This window comes from Chrysemys picta, chromosome 2 (genome assembly GCF_011386835.1).
Source record: "Chrysemys picta bellii isolate R12L10 chromosome 2, ASM1138683v2, whole genome shotgun sequence".
Taxonomy (NCBI): domain Eukaryota; kingdom Metazoa; phylum Chordata; order Testudines; family Emydidae; genus Chrysemys; species Chrysemys picta.
The window spans coordinates 40,238,792-40,260,164 of record NC_088792.1 but is presented as its reverse complement, the minus strand read 5'-3'; the positions used below and the strand labels follow the sequence as shown (position 1 = coordinate 40,260,164).

The 21,373-nt window shown below is 40.6% G+C and overlaps 1 protein-coding gene across 1 annotated transcript in view; it reads left to right on the top strand.

The window, feature by feature from the left end:
• The window catches only part of MALRD1 (MAM and LDL receptor class A domain containing 1), a 423,509-nt gene extending 410,321 nt beyond the window's left edge, over positions 1 to 13,188 (top strand). Inside the window, exons 39-43 of the mRNA XM_065582996.1 lie at positions 1,336 to 1,418; positions 1,510 to 1,606; positions 9,213 to 9,288; positions 10,957 to 11,022; positions 12,771 to 13,188. Of these exons, the coding sequence (XP_065439068.1) occupies positions 1,336 to 1,418; positions 1,510 to 1,606; positions 9,213 to 9,288; positions 10,957 to 11,022; positions 12,771 to 12,881 (433 nt within the window). The 3' untranslated portion in view covers positions 12,882 to 13,188. The remainder of the gene's footprint in view (positions 1 to 1,335; positions 1,419 to 1,509; positions 1,607 to 9,212; positions 9,289 to 10,956; positions 11,023 to 12,770) is intronic.
• Positions 13,189 to 21,373: the final 8,185 nt, after the last annotated feature.

The following is a 21,373-nucleotide window of genomic DNA, read 5'->3' as shown; positions in this document are numbered from 1 at the left end:
CAAAGTAGTGAACTCTCCATCCCTTGATTTTTTCAGATCAAGACTGGATATCTTTCTGGAAGATATGCTCCAGTCAAACACAAGTTGGGCTCAATACAGGGGTAACTGGGTGAAATGTAATGGCCTGTGATATGTAGGAGGTCAGACTAAATGACTTAATGGTCCTTTCTGGCCTTAAACTACATGAATCTCTGAAATCTCTCTTTCTTCCCCCTAGCCCCTTTATATAGAAACAAAAAGAGATGTCATCATATAATTAAAGACTGTATCATAATGCACAAGCACAAAGGGGCCAATTTAAGGTTGTACAAGCAACCTTAATTCTGGGATTTCCTACCTTTGAATGCTTGACTTTCCAACCTTAATAATGTTCTTTTAATATTGTTTGTACATGTGTAATTCACCCAATATATAGATTTGCCTATCCTTATTTTAAAACTCGATGTAACAGTCTGTGCGTGGTTTATTGGCTCTAAATTAAAATATTAAAACAAAATGGTAATGGAGAGAAGGAGCTAAGCATCTGTAAAAGGCAAGAGGCCATCATAATTACCAGGATGCTAGACCATCCTAGATATTGGGATTATAGACATGCTTCTGGATTTATGTATTTATAGGTCAATGAAATCATTGCACTAAGCTGATTCTCTCTGCCACTCAATTGCATTCATATATGGTGAGATTGAGAGTGTGCTCTGTGGATTCCACATTTGAACCTCTAGCCACTTAAAATGAAGAGATCAGCAACTTTACAGTCATTTGAAAGGGTTATAGTGACTGGTTTATTTTGGTTAGTTTGTTTTTCAGTGGAAATTTGGTTAAGGATTGTATTTTGAAAAGAAGAATAAAATAACAAATGATTAGATAGCAATAAAGAAAAAGAAATACAGATTCTTTCTCTCCCTTCCCTGCTCCCATGCCTTCATCTCCACTGGGGGAACTGGATTCTCTACTCAGAAATATTTCTTATTCTCACTGGAGCCAAAGAAAACAGGAATAACAGGGGAATGAGTCACACTGGTCAAGTATTGGTATAGAACAAGGCTGTTTGGTGATGGACAGTGATGACAGAGCAGCAGCTAACTGTGGGGGCTGCTTATGATCCTTTCTGGTTTGTTTTTTGTATTTATAATTTGCCTTTTCAGTCCATAAATGTTGATCCTGCAGCTTATGCATTCTGGACACAGCTATAAATGCCCAAGAGCATTTGGATTACCTGAACTGTACTTTCCAGTGCTTTCTGTCATCCTTCAGTATGTTCCCTACATTCTCTGCTTGAAAGCATTCCCAGGTCCTCCTTTCTCACAAATTTCTTTTTTTTTATCTTATTCCCAGATGTGGAAAAGAATGGCAAGGAAATCGTTGCCACATCAAGGTTAATCCTCCCCCAACTTCAGTTTCCATTCTCCTTCAAAATGGTAGGTCAGGTGAAAAGACATTAACAGCATTCGAGCCATTCTTTTAGTGTTTCCCTGTGCTTATTTCTCTTTCATTGGTCTGACTTTGCAGATATTTGGACTGGCTTGGGTGTTGCATTAGCTTTCCTACTGATCAAAATCACAGTCGCTGTGTTGTATTTCCTTTGGAAGAAGAAAGTGCCAAGAACGTAAGTGAAGCCTTTTATTGTGTGCAAAAGCAGACAAAAATGTGCCACAAAGCAACGGCTAACTGCCCAGTTTCTGAGGTTTCAGCTTTTAAATCTCCTCTCAGTCTGTTTGCCTTAAATATGCAGCTATAAACATAAAACTTAGCTTTGCACCACAAGCCGACCTTAGTGGACCTCAGACTGGAAACAGTGAAATGCATCTTGATTGCTTAGAGTACCTTAAATGCAACATTGTGTGGTTATCACTGAATTACAGAGCCCCAGGAGCTGTAACGCCCATCTTTTTTTACTTGATGTTTAAATGGGAGGACATAGGAGACATCTGTGGTTTCTCAAAACTTCTAAGGCTAAATTCAATTCTCAGATGCACACCTCCAACTCCCCTGGAAACCAGCAGGCACTGTGTGTACTTCAGAGAGCAGAGTTTTGCCCTAAATGTTTTCTAAAATATTTGCAAAACATTGAAGAACTTTTGTTTCCAAAGCATCCCCCTCTATGTGAAAATTAGTCTGCATGGAATAGAAACATTTAACAATAAAACGATAAAAAGGATTAGTTCAGAAAGACTGAATAGACAAATAAGAATCCAAACAAAATTTGTGGAACTACTAAGCTGTGTGCTTTCTTCTCTTTCACCATTCACGCTTTTACCACTTCCCCGATTCTCTTCTTCCCCGTCCATGCCCACACTCATATAGATTGTGAGGTCGTCAGAGCTGGGGCCCTATCTATCATGTGCCTCATGTTCTGTTGGCTGTGCAAATAAAAGCAGTCTCTCTGTTGACATGCCAAAATATAAAATGACTCCACCATAATTATCAAAGGAGAAAGAAAAAACATTGCAAGAATGGCTGGAATAAAGAAGTGCTGTTTCTATAATGCTGCTACATAGGTTCTCTTTAACCAGTCATTCATTTTCTCATAATCTTTGAAAAATACCCCTCAGACTCACAGATCACTGACAGGTCTCTTGGGGTTACCTTAGCAACACTCTCTGCCTTTTCTGTTCCTCTTCTCTCAACCCTTCTTTCCATTCCTACAGTCCAGTCTCTCCTTCTCTCTCTCTTTTTGCATTTTCTGGATTTCTTGTTCTCTCTTTCTCTTTCTTTCTACTGCTAGTTGCCTCTCCTCTCTATGGTGTCGATTCTCCTCATCTTTCTTTCTCTCTGCCCATCTCCCCCCTGATTTTCATCCTCTTTAATGCCAGTTCCTTCCCCCCCCCCACACACACACACAAACAACTAGCTACCAGGGTCTCTCTTTATTGTCAACTCCTATTGCTCTTCTGCTTTGTCCACATCATTTTTGTATTGTTAGACTCCCCTCACCCTTAGTTTCTCTTCTCCAGGCTTCATCTTCCAAAGCCACCTCATCTCCTTCATGCTCCTACTTTACTGCAGACATTTTTCTCTTCACGGCTGCCCCTGTCTCCCAACATCACTGCTAAACAGTGCAAATCTATGGACTGAGGCTATTGCTGAGGAGACCCCACTAATCAACATTCCACCATCACTAGCAAACAGCATGGTCTTCTGGACACAGCAGTGAGCTATGAATTAAGAACATTTTTGTTCTAATCCTGGCTTTGCTACTAACTTGCTGTGTGGCCTCACCTAACTACTCTGTGTCTCTTTACTCCTCTAAAGTGTGAATAATCAAATTTTGTTATCTTACTTCATTGGGTAGAAGGCTTAATTCATTCCAGTTTGTACAGCCCTCTGAGGTTCTTAGATAGAAGGCACTATAGAAATGTGAGATGAATAGTGCTATCCTCAGTGTCACATAAAGCTGACTGAAATTTTTAAAATTTCTATGAAAATTTGTGCAAAAATGTTTTGGTATTTTTCCCAAAACATTTTTACTGTTAATTTGACTGGCTGTAGTGTAAAGTATTATTTATTGCTATGCTACTTCTCTTCCTTCCTAAACTTTTCCTTCTACCTGCTTAAGGTTACTGAACTGTCACCCACTTGTCTTCCAGCTTCCCAGCCAGGATTTAAGGAACAGGATTCCCTTCCCCCCCCCCCCCCCCCCGCCACACACACCATTTTAATTAAATAAGCTGACAAAAGATGCCAGAATGACAGCTCTAGAATCTTCCTTTTTCTACACAGTCGAGGTACCATCGTGAAACGACAACAGCAGACAAGCAGGCAGTCTTTTTGTTCTGTGTTTGTATAGAACCAAGCACAATGCAATTCTGGGGTTCCTAAGCTCTATGGTAATAACAAATAATAATAATAGTAATAAGTGCAGGATTCCCCACACTACCCTCTGCATGTGTCTCAACTGTGACCTGGAGGGAATCACATTTGGGGATGAAAAGTCAGATAGTTCAATATCCATGGCCTAATTAGTCCTTGATCTGTCTGCTGTGATTTCCAAAAAGGTAGCTTGTGATGGTGGAGGCTTTTCTGATTCAGAGTGCTATCTATTAGGAATTAGACCGAGATTACCAACTCACTTCACATACAGCACCAAACCACCATTAGACAGCAATTGTTTTAGGTCACTATTAACGTTCAGCTGATTTGGACCAAAAGTCCAGATGCACAGGTCACTGTAGCCATGAGATCATGAGGACGTTGTTTCAAACTTCATCCAGGCAGCAACTCAGTATTCTTAAATGCATGTTCAGCACCTAGCACATTTTGGTAAATAATAATTGTCATTAACTTACTACTATGTTTATGCAGATCATTCCTAATTGCTTTCTTAAAAATCAAAAGCAACTCTAGGAAAAAGTGGTTAGTATTGTAACACTGAAGTCTGAGAATAAGTCTTTGAATGATAAGTGACTTGTGCATGTATAAGCGTGTAAAATGCACAATGTGACAGCACCACACAGATACCTGAGATGTTACTCCTGCTTTTAAAGAAGAGGATTTGATGCAGCAGAGGCATTTGAGTGACTGAAGGATTAACTACACCTGATACTTTACCACAGCTTGGTTTCACTACAAAGAGCAGTGTCCACTTTGCACCTTTCATGGAGTGATGTGATTTTGCACTGGGTGTTAGGCATGGGGGAAGTGTAGTGCTCTAACAGAAGAATCCTTCATTCTTTATTCAGAATGAGTTTGGCCTAAGTGAGTAGTGCACAGTTGGGTCCCTGTCTGTATAATAGCTATTAGATTAAAGGTGTTCAGGCTCTCCTACCATTATGGGGCTGCATATTCAGACATTTGCAGCTGCTCCTCCTCAGACACCCCCATAAGCTTTTGTGTTTGTTCCCATAGCACTTTAAAGGAAACAGTGGAGCTATCAGTACCTCAAAGGAGCTAGCACAGGACTGTGCACAGTGGTGTGTGGCACAGTTTTAGCATCTGATGGAGACTCGCTGCAAGTAATGCAGCATATCTTTTTCATCAAAAAGCAGCTACAGGGAACAGGAGCAGGCCTATTACCCTTAGACAGCTGCTGGATTAAGGGTTATGACTCACATGATGAGATCTGTTGGATTAAATTGTGTCTTTCTTCTCCTAATGGACAAAAGCAGCCAGCCCCGTGGCTTGACAGCTGTGTATATCACTACCACAATGACATTCCAATATGGCAGTGACTACAAGGCTCTCAATTAGGGTTGTGGGCAGCTTTTGTAGAAAGAGAAACCCCAAACCTGGAGGAAACCTGACAGATTCCCACATTCCTGCTTGTGATCCACAAGTGAGGTGCTCAGGCTCAGTGCAATACTGCCAGCCATGATCCTTTCTCCGTGGCAGATGCCCTTCCTGACTGAATGGAAGCAAGGTGCTAAGATGGCTTCCAGTTCATTGCAGTTGTCAACCCAACCTTGATTTTTTCCCTTCCAGGATAAATGTTAAACAATTACAAGAAAATCCTTTTCAAGCTGCTCAGCTGTGTTTATTTGCCGCTGCCTACTGCACTGCCAATGTCCCTAGGTCTTCTGATTCTTTTTATTATCCACCCTTTGCCTGGTCCACCAGAGACAGTGTTAGTGTACCTTGGGAGATGTTCCTGTCAGTCCCAGTGAGCACAGAACTCCAGACCTCCTGGGATTTGTCAGCAGCATCACTAGTAGGCAGGGATCAGAGAGTAAACAGACTCAGAAACTCTGGGGAAATGGGTTAGAGGAGATAGTGGCAGGAGATGGAGGCTGTTCTTTTGGACAGGAGAAGAGAGGAGGTATGGTCTTCTGGTCAAAGCACAAGACTGAGAATCAACAGGCATGTAGCTCTTCTCCATAAGCTCTTTTATCAGCCTATGAAAGCACTCCAAATGCCACCTTTGTTTATATAGGAGCTATTTCCACCACCACTGTATTTTCCTGGAGAGGACATTCTATGCCATAGTAAGAAGATCTTGGTTTATTCTTGCCTTTTTTCAGAAATTATATTTCTGATGGCTATTACACGTAGGACAGAGAATACAAGGTAACTGGAGGAGAGAAAACCAGGAGATCACTCAGTCTTTGAGTTGAGCATGACCAAGATGAGAGATGCAAAGGCCTTTTAAAAAAAAATACAAAGTAGCAAAAAATAACTGAGAAGAAAATGAAGTACAGAACTAGGCAGCCAAGACAGTATATTAGCAGCCTAATCAAGCAAGAAACCCAGAGATACAGTAATTCTAAACCAATCACCATAACTGTCTTTTGAGTCTACCCAGATTGCACCCGGACATACATTTCCTCTGCAGAATGGAATGACTACACTATATTGTTCAAGCCTAAATTGTGTGTAAAAAGCTTTGTAAATATTTTAGGAACTAAGACCTTTTGTTAGATTTACAGTCTGAAACATCTATAAAGTATGTGTTCAAGAGATTAGTGTAATTAGAATTGACTCATCTGTCCTTTAGCTGTTTGTTTTTTTGTTTTTCTTTTTTGTTATGAGTGTGGTAAAATTCAATTGAGGGCACACTCTTCTTATAACATAGACTGCATAGCATTGTATGTTGTGTTCTGGCTAAAAATGACAGTGTTTGGTTTTACAGTCAAGATTGAGTTACAGAATTCTGAATTGTCACATCAAAACCAATTAAATACATTGATTTTTCCATTAAAAGAGCATGATGCAACTCAACGATCTCTTTAAACACTGACAAGTGTTTTTGTGATCAATTTAACTTTCTCCCATCTCTGATAAGTGTGTGATGCTATTTGTGGTGAGTGGAATCTGTACAGAAGCAACAGCTGCTGCTCCGTCATGGAAATGAGTTTAGCAAAAGTATCACCCATGTGATCTGGTCTGCAACCCAAGATGATTAATTCTTTCCTTTCCTTTTTGTGGTAGTTCTGGTTATGTTAGAAAACGCAATTCTATCTGAGCTGTTTCAACCATACATTTGGTTTCGTTTGTTTATCCTAAAAATCCAACCACTTTGCATTTTTTTTCCCCTAATTGATCCCTTCTTTTTCCAGTTTTGTTAATCTGAGATGTATTGGCTTTTCACATGCAAAGTATTCTACGTGGCTGCATTTTATAAGCTTGACCTATGGACTGATTATTTTGGACTATGATATTTGTGAGTGATAAGTTGTTTTCACCTTTACTGTTGCGGGCTGACACAAGATATGTAACTTAATTCCCATTGTGAGACCTTGTGACGGACATCTAGCTCATGGCTGCAGCAATGAGCTATCGTTTCCAACGAGAGTAATGTCAAGGAACAGCAAGCATTGCAGGAATTAGATTAACTCAAGTCACTGCTATATATGTAGTAAAATTGACTGCTCAAGAAGTTTAAAATTAGGGTGTAAATTGGTGACCAGCTGGCATCAGGAAGAATTTTCATCTTCTGTGTAATACTGAAGTTCTATGCCTCTCTCTGCAGCATCCACATTAATAACAGGATGCGGGAGTGAATGAACGGCTCTCTGTTCTAGCATGACAATCTTTATATTCCTAATTACCCAAAGGTATAATACACCATGTTCACATTCAGGGATATGGGTCCAAATTTGGAAAGTAACATCAGTTTGGCATCCATTTTTGCCAGCGCAACTTTGTGCAAGCAAGCATCTTGTAATACATTGATGGATTCAAGCACCTGCACACACAGGTGACAGGTTTTACAAATGAAAATCCACTCTGTCCACTTTTAAATAATCTCAAAATAAACTGATGGGTTTTTTTAAGTATAACTACAGGTTGTTTACTGGGAAGGTGATTTTAAAAATCCATTCATTTCAATATTACAAGTTGTCAGCTAAGACTATGGGCAAGATTTGTTTTTTAATCAATGGGAGTTAGGCACCTAAATCCCTTTAAAAATTACTCATGAGCAATTTGTTACACTAAGGAATACTGACTGGATCACTAGAGTTTTAGCAGCAAAACAATGACACAAAGAAAGTGATTTCATCTCACATACTGCTCCCAATATAGCACTGTTATAACTTTTAATAAGGCACATGCAATGTTATGTTCTCGTGATATTTACTTACCCTGGCTACTAGCTTTGTTGTTTGAATGTCTGGCAACAGTACTCCAGTCCGATTTCACCATACCTCAAAAAAATCATAAGCGGTTTGATTAGAAAGCTGAAAATCTGCTTGTTTATGGATAAAAGACTGATTAATAATTGGGACTTACCAAGGGTGAGCGAGCTGTAGGGGCCTGTTTGGCTATCATGTCCTGCTGAAAAGCAAGACATATAATTCCAACTAGAAGTCAGAGAGTAAAAGGAGTGAGGGCAACTTGCAAAAGCAGGTTCTTTCAGAGCAAACCAGAACTTTGCTCCTGCCCATATCTCCTTTATGCCCCTTCCTGTCTTCCTCTGCCCATAACTCTGTTATGCTCTCCACTCCCAAAAATTCTCTCTGTCTCTTTCAACCATTCCTGACTTTGTGTCTTCTTGCAAGTTACCCCCTTATTCTTGGAACAGCATCCTAATTAAAGTACATCAGGCTCTCCATTAAAATAATCTAAGACCACATGCCACTCTCTTCCTTACTGCACTGTACTGTGATGTCTTTGGGGTGGGCCTGCTTGTGCCATTAAAGTGTAAGCTTTTGAAGGCCAAAGCTACACTTACCGGGGATTGACGCTGCTGCAATCGATGCAGGAGGGGTCGATTTAATGGGTCTAGTGAAGACCAGCTAAATCAACCGCAGAGCGCTCTCCAGTCAACTCTGGTACTCCACTGGAACAAGAGGAGTAAAGTAAGTCAGTAGGAGAGCGTCTCCCATTGACACAGCACAGTGTAGACACCACAGTAAGTCAACCTAAGCTACGTCAACTCCAGCTACATTATTCACTTAGCTGGAGTAGCGTAACTTAGGTCAACTTACCCAGATAGTGTAGACAAGGCCTGAGTCCGTAATTTACCTGTTTGGCCCAGTTTTACCTATTGTATAGCTCCAAATATCCTTACACAACACTTTGTAAATCATGCTGTATAAAGTCCTTGGATGTGCAATAGTATATTCATTTTTAGCAGAAGCAAGTTAAACAATTCTATTTTTACTGTCTTTTCAAAAACTGCTAGTTCAGAGACACAGAACAAAACGCATCAGACCAAATTCATCTCCTGTATAATTCCATTGACTTCAGTGGAGTTATATCAGGAAAGAATTTTGCCCTTTATTTTTTTGGTTCAGCCTTAACCAGTTTTATTATTTGAGAGTCTATGTCTTTTTAAGGAACCTGGAGGAAATCCATAGTACTGCATTTGCTAACCCATTGTACGAGGATCATAGCTCACCTGGAGAAGTAAAGGTAAGTAGTTTACAGAAGTACTACTTACAGAAGTAGAAAGTACAAAGCCACAGTGTTGTTCAAACATGCTGCCCCAGGAAAACAAATGAATGTTTTTAAATAAAGAAAATAAGTCTTACAAAACTACTATATTGCCACTGGCAGTCAAGGTAAGATTTCTGTTGCACTGTATTTTCAGCATACTAATAGCCCCATTTGAAGGCAATATAGTGTTAGGAATGTCTTTGTGGTTGCAGCTAATATTCTCTGGCTGGCGAATCTGAATAACACCTATTTTGGTTAGAATATTTAGTCAGATTTTTAAAGCAAATGCCCATTCACTGGGTCTCCCTCTCTTCTCATGCTTCTGAAAATAAAGAGCATTTTAAAGACATAGAGGGCTAGCTAAACTACAGCACTTAGCTACATGTATGCAACACCACTGGATTTAGTGAAAACTATGATATACACTCTAATCTTTTAAACACATTACAATGTGCATTGCTATAAAATATTATAAACAAAAAGACTGCAGAATATATCATTATTGGGACTGCTTTACCTAATCCCATTTGCTGAACATAACTGAGTTTACTCTACTAATAAAACATTGCTAATTAAATTATACATCTAACAGCTTCATACAGTTGTGAAGATTCAGGAAGAAAAGATTCAAGCATCAAATTAAATAGTGGGCCAAAAATTCTGCTGTAAGTTAGACAGTTCAACCCCATTAACTGAATGCATCTCAGTTACATAACTGTGGCATTATGATTTATTTTTTAATTTAAAAATAATTCATATGAAGAACATTATCCATATGCCTTGGAAATAAAAGGTGCAAATTAAATCTTAAAGCATCTTCCCTACCTCATTTTGAGACTACTCTTATCAGAGCTATAAGAATTAGGCTAGGTTTGCCATGGCAAATAAAATTTCTCTTATCCTTTCCTTAGTAAGTAATATCAGATTCCACCAGAGTATTAAACAGGATTAACGATGACATGCCATTTACTTTCTATAAAAAGTTCCTCACATCTGATTTTGGAAACATTAGATCAGATTCATTCACTTGCAGGTTTGGGTTTGTAAGAGCATGTTGGAAACATTCCCATTACGATCATGTCCATTTTACTAGGACACTTCCATTTTAGTTAAAATAGATTCTTGACAGGCTTCATTTAATAGCAAGTTGAAAAACAGAAGTGTGGTGTCAGAAGAGATATTTTCATACTGGATGAAAGATCTCTGGGCACTGTGATTGAAATCCGGTGCTCCACTGGATTTTCTCTTTTGTTTTCTTTAAGAATGGAATGATATGTGTTTTCTATAATTTTTTCTGCAAGAGCCAAAACAAAGGTTACGCTATTTTCCCAGCGCTTAAAGAACATTACGTTTGAGTGACTCATATCTCCAATCAGAAAATATAGTCAAACAGTAAAAGTATCACTAATCTTCAGATGAAAACAATTAAGTACTTAACAAACTCAGTTTAACTGACCTTGCTGATAGTCTCAATCTAGATCTATCATTGCCATATTTTTGCCCATATAATTGTATAATTTGTTGTTTATCTTTAATTTTTTCTCTCAGTTGTATCCTTTGATGGCAATATTTCTGGTGTGTGTCTCTTTAATGTCACTTACTGTTGAATACAGTTGCTCTGAAGCTAATATATCTCTTTTGTAGTCTCCTGAGTGTATTGCCTCACCCGTTGTTCAAATTAGTGTTTCCCCATGTCAAACACAGCAGGAGGTATGTATCAATAATTTTCTTTTCAAAATACCATATTCATTCCTATGATGGGTATTTCAAACCTCTCTCAAATTATTGCATAATTGACAAACTACTTCTCTACTTTGCCTTGTTTCTGCTTGCATTTGCTAAATATTATAGAAAAGATTCCATAGATAAGCATATTTAGGCACAGTACTAAGTATGACGCTGCCTTTACTACAAAGTAATAGAGTCCTGTGGCACCTTAAAGACTAACATGTATTGAAACATAAGCTTTCGTGGCTGAATGCCCACTTCGTCAGATGCAACATCTGTTAGTCTTTAAGGTGCCACAGGACTCTTTGTTGCTTTTTACAGATCCAGACTAACACAGCTACCCCTCTGATACTTTACTACAAAGTATCAGAGGGGTAGCTGTGTTAGTCTGAATCTGTAAAAAGCAACAGAGGGTCCTGTGGCACCTTTAAGACTAACAGAAGTATTGGGAGCATAAGCTTTCGTGGGTAAGAACCTCACTTCTTCAGATGCAAGTGTTTGTTTTTAACTAAATTATTGATTGAAACAACCTTGTATGGAGTTTAATTTGAAATTCTGAATTAAGTTGCAAATCCTAAATTAAATGTTTTTTCAAATCTCCTTATTAGGGTTTTCTCTCTAAAAGGACTAAGACATCTACTCAATTTGAAACATTTCATTATACCAAATACAGTAAATGCAAACAGACTGCTCTTCTGGGTATACTGTGTTCAGCTCATAATTAAGAAAATTTCAAGACAAATGATTATGCTACTGAATTGTATTGAGAGGTGCCAACCTTAAATTGAGTCTTTAGCTTCTCTGAGAGTTTTACAAAATGGAAATTCACTGTCATAGTTCTAAGTGCTCCTAGCCATTCCGTTGCTTGCTTATAATAATCTCTCAAAAGAGTCTTAGATAATCTGTTAAATAGGATTTCGTCTTTCCTTATTACATATAGCAGTATTAGGAGGTGCCATCAATGTAATATTAAAGGAAGGGCTGGGAACTTACTGAAATTTATAGATATTCCACCATCCACAACTTTTAGCAGCAATGCAACCCAGGTACAGCTGAAGCTACTGCCATGAACTTCATTCAATTGCTTAATGTAGCATAGCATTTCACAGTCATTCAACAGTTTAACCCTTATCAGTAAGGCAGTTGCTCTAGAAATAGTATGGGATGACAAAAGGCCTTCCCTGGAGAGTAACTTTATATCCTTGTCCATAAGTCAATGTATATAGTGCTTTAAACACCACTCCAGGGATGAGCAATCAGTTACTTAACCAAAGCATCCCTATAATAATGATGCAGCAAAAATGTACTCAATGGGCTAGATCACCATCATTATACATTCGTATTACAGTAGCACCTAGAGACCCAAATCAGAATTGGGGCCCCATTGTGCTAGGGACTGTACAATCGCATAGTAAGATAATCCCTGCCCAAAAATGCTTATCGTCTATACAGACAAGACAGACACAGGTGGGAAACAGAGGTATAGAGAGATGAACTGACTAGCCCAAGGCCACCCAGCAAGCAGTTACTTCAGGAGAAGTATGCTTGTTTACCAGCTGAGAATCTGGGCCAAAATGTTTGGGATTCTTGGCTTAGTTTGAACATAAGGATGGTCACTGGGGCAGGTGTCATTGCATGTTATTTGGATATCCTAATATCTACTGCCATTCTTGTACCTATTTCCATATAGCACTTACTGCTGAAATAACATTTTTATGTCTTTCTTCTAGCATGCTTCCAGTAAAGATACAAGTGCCCCTTCCTTTGCCAATCCTCTTTATGGCAAAGCAACAGAAAACATGGAGAACTTGTGCAGTTTCTTCAAAGCAGACATACAATAGAATTGATACTGTGTGTAATTTTTTTCTTTGTCTGACTATTTTGTTTCTAAAATCTAGTGGAAAGTATGTGATTAGGATACTGCATTAGTAATTTGAATGAATGTGAAATAATTCCTCAATTAAAATAATTATGTTCTAAATATAGCACTACTGTGAAAATAGCATCTATGCATATGTGAAAGTTTAAACCTATGTGATATTTCTCTTGGTACAAAAATAGACTGGTAACTGTAACTATGAATTCACTGCACAATTGAACAGTTGAAATTCCAGTATATTAATAAAAAGAAGTTTCACTAAATCCAAACCATTTTCTTGGTTTTTTTTGCGTTCTAATTTTACTGCTATTATTGAGAAAATTTTACTCATTTCTGTAATTTTGAACCATAAGAGCACTTAAATAGTTATTTTAGTGTTCCAAAGAGAAAAAGTAGGAGAGCTAATGTACCATCCAAACAAGCAGACCAGGCTATAGCAAAGTGATTATAATAAATGTCTTAGTCTTGGGTCTGAATACCAGCTTTGCAAGTCAGAAGTCTGACACGCTGTGTTGTATACTTGACTTCACAAAGACATAAAAATTAACATTGAAAACCATTATGTGATGGGGCAAGGCCAGATGGCTATAGTAACATAGTGGGAGACAGATATATTAGCCACAGGCTAAACAAAACCCTGGTACCAGGATAAGCAAATTGCAGCTGCTCCAGGTCAATTAAGACACCTGGGGCCAATTAAGATCTTTCCAAAAGGCAGAGAAGACAGCTAGGTTGATTGGGACACCTGAAGCCAATCAGGGGCTAGCTGAAACTAGTTCAAAGCCTCCCAGTTGACCAGGTGTGTGTCAGAAGCTGTGCTGTTGGTCAAACTGAGCAGTATGAGCTATACCAGGCCCAAGGAAGGCAGCCCTGAGGTAAGGGTGAAGTAGATATAGAGGTGGTAGGGGTTGCTGTGGGGGAAGTGGTCCAGGGAATTGTATGTGTCCTGTTTCCAAAAGGTCCACTACCATAGCTGATACTATTAGGGTCCTTGGGCTGGATCCTGGAGTAGAGGGTAGGGCTGGGTTCCCCCTCCCCCTGCCCATATTAATGACTGAGAGACAACAGAGCTTGTGCAAGGCAAAGTAGCTTCTCCTCATGTCCCTTGCTGGCTTATGATGAAAATGGCCCAGTAAGCTGTGACCCTTCTCTCTAAAGAGAGAAGGGCTATATGGAGTGTCACAGTGAGCTTCTAAGGCTAGCAAAATCTGCCAGAAAGTGTGGGACAAGGACTGAGCTTTGTCACAATACCTACTCAAACATCCTTCTGCTCTGCTTTTCACCACAAGTTACTTATGTTTTTAGGTTGGTGGTTGATAGAAGGTGGATATTAGCTTCTACAACAAACAGCTTCCCTGCTGAATAGGTTGTTTCCCACCAGAGCCAAGAATTCTGGCCTCCTAACCTTAGTGGAATTCTGAATGATGAGTGGGATTTTAGGAGGTGATTGCCTCCTAATTTTGAATATAATCTGTGATGCAAGGACAAGATTTGAGATGTCTATAGTTTAAGTAACTTTGCAATACATCTTCTTTCACAGAGTCTAATAGGCTTATATAGCTGACATAATTCTTTTTTATTTTGCCCTTACAGAAATATTCTGCAGGAAAGGGACAAAGCACTTTCTGGGACCATTACCATAGAATACTGTAACTTTCTGGTAACGGCTTACTCCTCTTGATTCAAGGTTGAAGTATTGAAAGAATAAATATGGAAGTAATTTGCTGTACTACCCTTGCAAGCCTGGTGCATTGAGAAATGGGGCTTGACCCGGCAAGGTGCTGAGTAACATCAACTCCTGAGATTTCAATTAAGTCCAGAAGAGTTGTTTGCCTTCAGCATTATCAAGAGGTTCAAAACTTACAAGAGTGAGTCCTTGTAGTAGAATTCTCATTTATTCTGCCATAGCCTGACTTTAATTCCAAAATTGTGCTAACACTGTGAAACCCTGAAGTGTTGTATGTTGTAGCCCTTCATTATCTAAACATGCTGTCGCATTTTGCATTGCTATAAAAAGTTAGTGATGGCAAATGTTACAATTAACAAATACATACAGTTTTACCCAGTCCCTCTTACTGAACAAACTCAACCATTTTATTACATAACAAAACTAATCAGTTATTATCCTTAACAGAGGCACATAGATGTAAACAACTATATTGGCGATACTGAATGAATTCTTGAATATCTTTTATTTTCAATAGCTGTTTCCTGACACTTAACCTGGAGAAGCAACAACTCATCTAATCTGTATACCACAGTGGGACTTTTACCTAAATCCTCTTCAGATTTTACATTTAGATCAGATGGCTTTTACACTTCCTTTTAAAATACTTTTTCCCTTTCATCTTTCCCAACCTTCAATTATTTTTCACTACCCATATTGCACCAGGAACAAAAGATTCATTTATATCTGCTAAATAGTAACTGTCTTGTGCTTGACAGCTGAGGAGCAGCAGGCAGACTACTGTATTCAAGACAGCGTTATTTCCATCAATTTGGTTGGGACTTTGCAGCAAGCTGCCTGTAAACAGTCTCTTCTTAGAGCAAAAGAGAGAAAATTCACATTTTCATTTTCACTTGCCACAAGTTTGATACTAAAAAAAATCTAAAATCAATGCCCGAAAGAAAATAAATATTGTTAAATCTTTGCAGTTGGGTTTTTCTCCACTGAATACGAGCCCTTGATTAAATACTCTATGCTCATATTCATACTCTCAGTGCTGCTGAGCATTATAAATGAGGGTTGTTTGCTGGGAAGATGTTAGTTGACAATATCCTGGGCTTGGTCTACACTACCCCCCCTAATTCGAACTAAGGTACGCAACTTCAGCTACGTGAATAACGTAGCTGAAGTTCGAAGTACCTTATTTCGAATTAGTTCAAACTTACCTTGGTCCACACTCGGCAGGCAGGCTCCCCCGTCGACTCCGCGGTACTCCTCTCGGCGAGCTGGAGTACCGCAGTCGACGGCGAGCACTTCCGGGTTCGACTTATCGCGTCCAGACTAGACGCGATAAGTCGAACCCAGAAGTTCGATTTCCAGCCGTCGAACTTGCCGGTAAGTGTAGCCAAGGCCCTGGAGACTTTGTCTTAGTCTAATGTATGTACACACCTGAACAGGAATATCAGACTGCAAAAGCAACATGCAGCACAAATCTTTAGGCAAAGCTCTGGCCTAGTTTGCAGCCAGAGTTTCTGTGCTTATCTATCTCATAGTTATCCAGATATCCACAACCCTGCCTCAACACAAAGAGTCAGATTCTGGTCTCAGTTATGCTAGTATAATTCTAGAGTATCTCCAATGTAATCATTTGAACACTTCACTAGAATTATTCTGGATTTACACTAGTGTAAAAGATCAGAATCTCTCTCAAACGTTCTTTGGACCATGTTTACCTGACTTGTGCAAACAAGTTCAGTCGAAGGTGTCTATGTAACGTGGGGTTGCACATATCAACATGCGAAACTGAATCTTTTAAACTCTGGCTTATTTTGTCAGCTAGGAGAACCTTATTTTGTGTCTTATCAAGAGGGAAGAAGAACACTAATAAATTAACAAAGATAATTCATGAGTTACTCCTCAGGGCATTCTGCACCACAAAATTAAACATTCTGCACACAATATTTTAAAATATCTGACAAAAAATTTTTGCAAAAAAGGCTCAAGCCTGGCATTGGGGAGCACAGACCACTGACTGTACAGAGGTGGGAGATCACTGTGCAGCTCCCCCTGGGACATGGACTCAGCAGTGAGGCTGCACCCAACCCTGACACAATGCAAGACTGGGCCTGCCCCAGAAACACCCCAGGGCCCTACCCCTCCATGCCAGATGCACCAGGTATGGGCAGGCAGGCTCAGCAAGGCAAGATCCAAGTGTGGGGGGGATCCAGGTGTGGGTTGAGAGGGTTCTGTGTGGGGCAATCTGGGTGTGGGTGGCTCAGTGGGGGATCCAGGTGTGGTGGGGGGGATCTGGATGCACAGGGGCTGTTGAGGGGTACTGGGTGCAACAGTAGTGGGACTCTTTGTGGGGGCTCCAGGTGAAGTTGATTGGGGCTTAGTGGGGGGTGGTTCTGGGTGTGAGGAGGATAGAGCTCGGTGGGTGTGTGTGTGTGGGGGGGGGGGTCCAGTGGGGGTGTCCAGATGCTGAGCAAGTGGGGATCCAGGTGCAGCTGGTTGGGGCTCAGTAGGTTGAGGAGAGGGTAGGGGTGGCTTGTCAGGGTGATCCAGGTGCAGGCAGAGTGGGGCTTGTTTGGGTGGGGGGGGGGGGTTCCTGGGTGTGATGGGGGGTGAGGCTAGGCAGGAGGGTCTGGGTATGAGGGGTCTGGATGCATGGGGGTTGGGAAGATGGGGGAACAGCTCCCTGCACAATGACCCCCTCCCCCTGCAGCTGAGGAGCAATGGGTGCAGGAAGCATGGGGGGAGAGTTTGCAGAGTTTCCTACAGCCAGGGGAGAAATCTAGCGGTGGGTCTGACACAACCTTGGATGCCAGGCAGGGGAAGAGGAAGTCCCATCCTCTCCATCCCAGCCAGGACTAGCAGGTGAGCCCAGTACAGGGTAGAAGCCACCAGCCTGGGTCTTCCCCTGCCCCACACTGATTTATTTTTCTGCCGTCTGTGTTGTGCACCCAAAAACATACTTCTGGGGAGGGTTTCATGACTGGTTTTGTGGCTTCCTGTTGCTTCTCTGTCAGTCATTTTTCTGTGAGGAAGCAAAGAAATCTGCAGGGGGACATAAATTCTGCACATGCGCAGTGGTGCAAATTTCCCCAAGGAGTATAAATTAGTGTACTAAGGGCATATTGCTACCTGCCATGAAATAACCTGTGAAAATAGAGGGGGGGGTTAAAATATGTACAGAGGGGAACTTTTATGCTCTAATCCTTGAAAGTAAAACTGAACCACTTATTTTCCTATTAGTGTGTTTAAATCATGTGACTAAGAAACTCTCCTACACTGGCGCATATAGGGGGTAATGAAGTATAAAATGCAGCAAACTACAGGCAGGGAAGGCACAAGGAGGAGCGTGGTAGCCCATGGTATGCTATTCCCCCCCACACACCACCCACACCACCTTGCCACTGGCAGCTCCTCTACAGCAGCCCCACCTTTTTGAAATCACATGCAACTGGCTGGAAAGGTGGTTGAGCTTGGCCACTTTGTGCTGTTTTCCCATTGCAGCCCACTACTGCTCAGATGGCAAATTGCCAACTAAGCTAATGGCACTTGTTTCAGCTTTAATTTCTCCATTGTAGCTTTAACCACCCTCAAAGGCCATGGGCTACATGGAAAGGATTTAGGCACCTGTAAATTTAAACACTTAAATCCCAGATTCAGGCCCCAATGGGATTCACAAAACTTCAACTTCCCCCCAAGTCCTGTAAGTGCCTAGACTTGCTCAGTGCCCCAATTTTTGCAGTAAAAGTACTCTAGGCGCATTTGTTTCTTCCTCTGGGTGTGTGCACTGCAGCCCAAGCCCAGAGCAATGCACGCACTGGGGAAATACAGACATTCCTCCACCTAAACTGTGGGGTCCAATCCAGCAGGCATGCTCAGATCTCACCTACTGGATCAGCCCCTCTAAGCATGCATTCACAAAATGGCCTAGAGAGGGAGGAGGAAGAGGACCCCCTTTGTAACTTTTAGCCCCCCCTGGTTAGGGTACTCAGGATGCAGGAAGCCCCCAGTTCAGGTCCTCCCTCCATCTCAGGGGGAGAAGGGATATGAAGTGGGATCTTCTACGGTTCAGGTGGGAGTCTCCTGTATACCAGTTTATTCTTCTCCCCTCCTCCCTGGCTTCTTGCTAAAATGGCATAAGTGCTGAATGCCTAGAAAGGGTTGCAGCTGAGAATCCCAGGCAGAGGGAGTTGTGGGGATTAATATACACCCCTTGTCTTTGCATTGCCTATTGACTAGCTTAGTCAAGGAGCCACCTAGCCTGCTGGCTTTTGAAAAGCTCATTCTAAGGTGCCTCTCTCTCCCTAATCATTGTCTAGAGAGCCTCGAGGCTGAACTTGGGCATTTGTGAATCCCAGTGATTTTTCTAGGCACCTAAAAGTGAGATGTGGCAACAGGAAAGTAGTCTACAGCCTTAGTGGGGGAGCCAGCAACAATATGGCACTTGAGCCAGCTATGCTAGTTGATGGGTTGGGCACCTGGAAACATGCCAAAAGGGCAATGGCTAAGCATGGCTGGCCATGATCTGTTGGGATTGCTTGCAGATATGTAGGCTCTCCATTAGTGGCAGGCCAACCCATGTAGGCCACCCACAACTAGACCCAGCCCAAGGAAAGGGGTGATCATTCCCTTAATCCAGTGACTGTTTAAATGTAATGTTGACCATTTTTGCACACAAGCAGATACTTGCAAATCAAGGGCCAGACTAAGTGTCATTTCACAGAGCTTCATAGATATGAGTAAAGGTCAGTCAAACTCAGGAAACCGTCTAGACTGCAAAACTAAGAATGCCAAAGAGGTCAATCAGCTCAGGAGAGAGGTTTTTCTACCTTCCTACTCAGTGTGATTGTGTGCGGGTAGTCAGTGGTGCATGCCATACTGAGATAAATGAGTTAAAAAGAAAAACCTGAAGACAGGTTATCCCTGGGAATTCTTTAATCTTATGAGTAATTATATCAGTTCCAGACTAAAGACTTTGGATCATAATTGCAGGAGAGAGTCAGTTTGCACTCATTCAGCCCAGTGTTTAGCATGCAGTTATGGAGACTGTACACAGATAAAACACACAAGAAATGAAAAGTCATAGTGGTTTGATATTTGTTGCATTTTCCAAGTGTTTGGGAAATTGGACTAAATCAGTTTAAAGAGTATTTTAAAAGCAGTTATACCAACTCTTCTTTTAAATGAGCTATTTTTTGGTTTGTTCTTCAGTTTGAGCTCTAAATTTGAATCTTGATCCTTAGAATCTCCAATTTTTCTTCTCTAGATCATGTGGGTCATTCCTGTGGCAAGCTTTTATGATGTATGTGCCAGGTGATGTTACAAAGTCTTAGCCAACATTATTATATTTTTGATACCAAAAGATAAAAATACAATGGACTGAGCAGTAAAGCATAATCACCTAGACACATCAAACATTAATAGTCTATTTGGCATTCATAGGAACAGCTTAACAAGAAGTGGACACTATTAAGTACTACATTACAACTGGTCTCCAATGAAATGAGTACTACACTGGCATTTCATATCTAAAGTACTCACCATGATGCACATAAGTCATGAAGTGTTGTCAGGGAATTAATGATTGCTACATACTGCAAAAAGGGGCAGCATTCATTGTAACAATTAATCATGGAATAAATAAACTCAAGGAGGTCAGTAGTACTCTTAGCATTACATACCACCCTCAGTCTATGGGGGGAACTTCTAGTGATACCAAGAAAATCAAGAGCATTAAGGAAAAGAGCCCTATCTGTTTCAGTACCTGAAACTGAAAATCCACGGTAAATAAGGCCCTACTTCACTTGCAATATTGCAGAAATTGCAGATTCCACAACATGAGGCTTCCATTGCAGTTTTGAAAGCGGATGCCCCCACTCCTATCCCTGGGCTGCCAACAGCAGGTGCCTTCCTTCAATTTTATTTGCAATTTAAAAAATAAATTACATATAAATCTTGACACTGAAGCAAAAGGTTTGGTTTCAGGTCAAAGGAAACGTTTTGTTTAATTGGGGAAAAAAATGTTTTAAGTCAATCAAATATTCAAAAAAAAGTTTATGGGGTCAACCTTACTTTTTTTTTTTTTCCAGAGCTTCCAGGAAACTGAAATGTCTATTGTAGATGGTAGATGTGCCAAAGTTCCTAGGCCTCTTTGTCTCATTTCACACCATGACACAAAAGACAATGATGCTGTGTGATACATTTAGTTGCTGCAGCATCTCCAGTAAGGAATGATGGTATGTTGGTGGAGGAAGAAATTTTTTGGGGGGAGGGGGAAGGTCTTATCAGACACACTGCATATAAAAAGTAATATGGTGGGGAAAGCAAGCATAAGGCAGTCAGGGATTTTGTTGTCATCAACTTCGTATTTACAATAACGAATGGTACAGCTGTTTTCTCTGTGAAAGCTGTGACATGGATTTTAAATCTGAAACAAAACAGCATTTGTGACTGCATCCTTGACACAGGATTATGCAGTGGTTTATTGGTATTAACATTTTGCTGGAGGTTACAATAAAGAGGAGAGACTCAATTTGACTCTAGAAAGTAAAATTGCCATGTTCCATCTTCAGCTCCTTTGAGCTGGTGTAGGTAGAATCTGTTGGGGGAGAGACAGCTAGTTCCTCCCTCCCAAGCTTCCACCTTACTGTTCTCCTTCCCCTCGCGCAGGGTGGGAGCTTGTCACAGTGCAGTATTTCAGATCCAGTCTAGGTTTTTGCTCACTAGATGGCCTTAGGGATCCACTTTCTATTCTATGCAAATAAGTTATGCAGCCT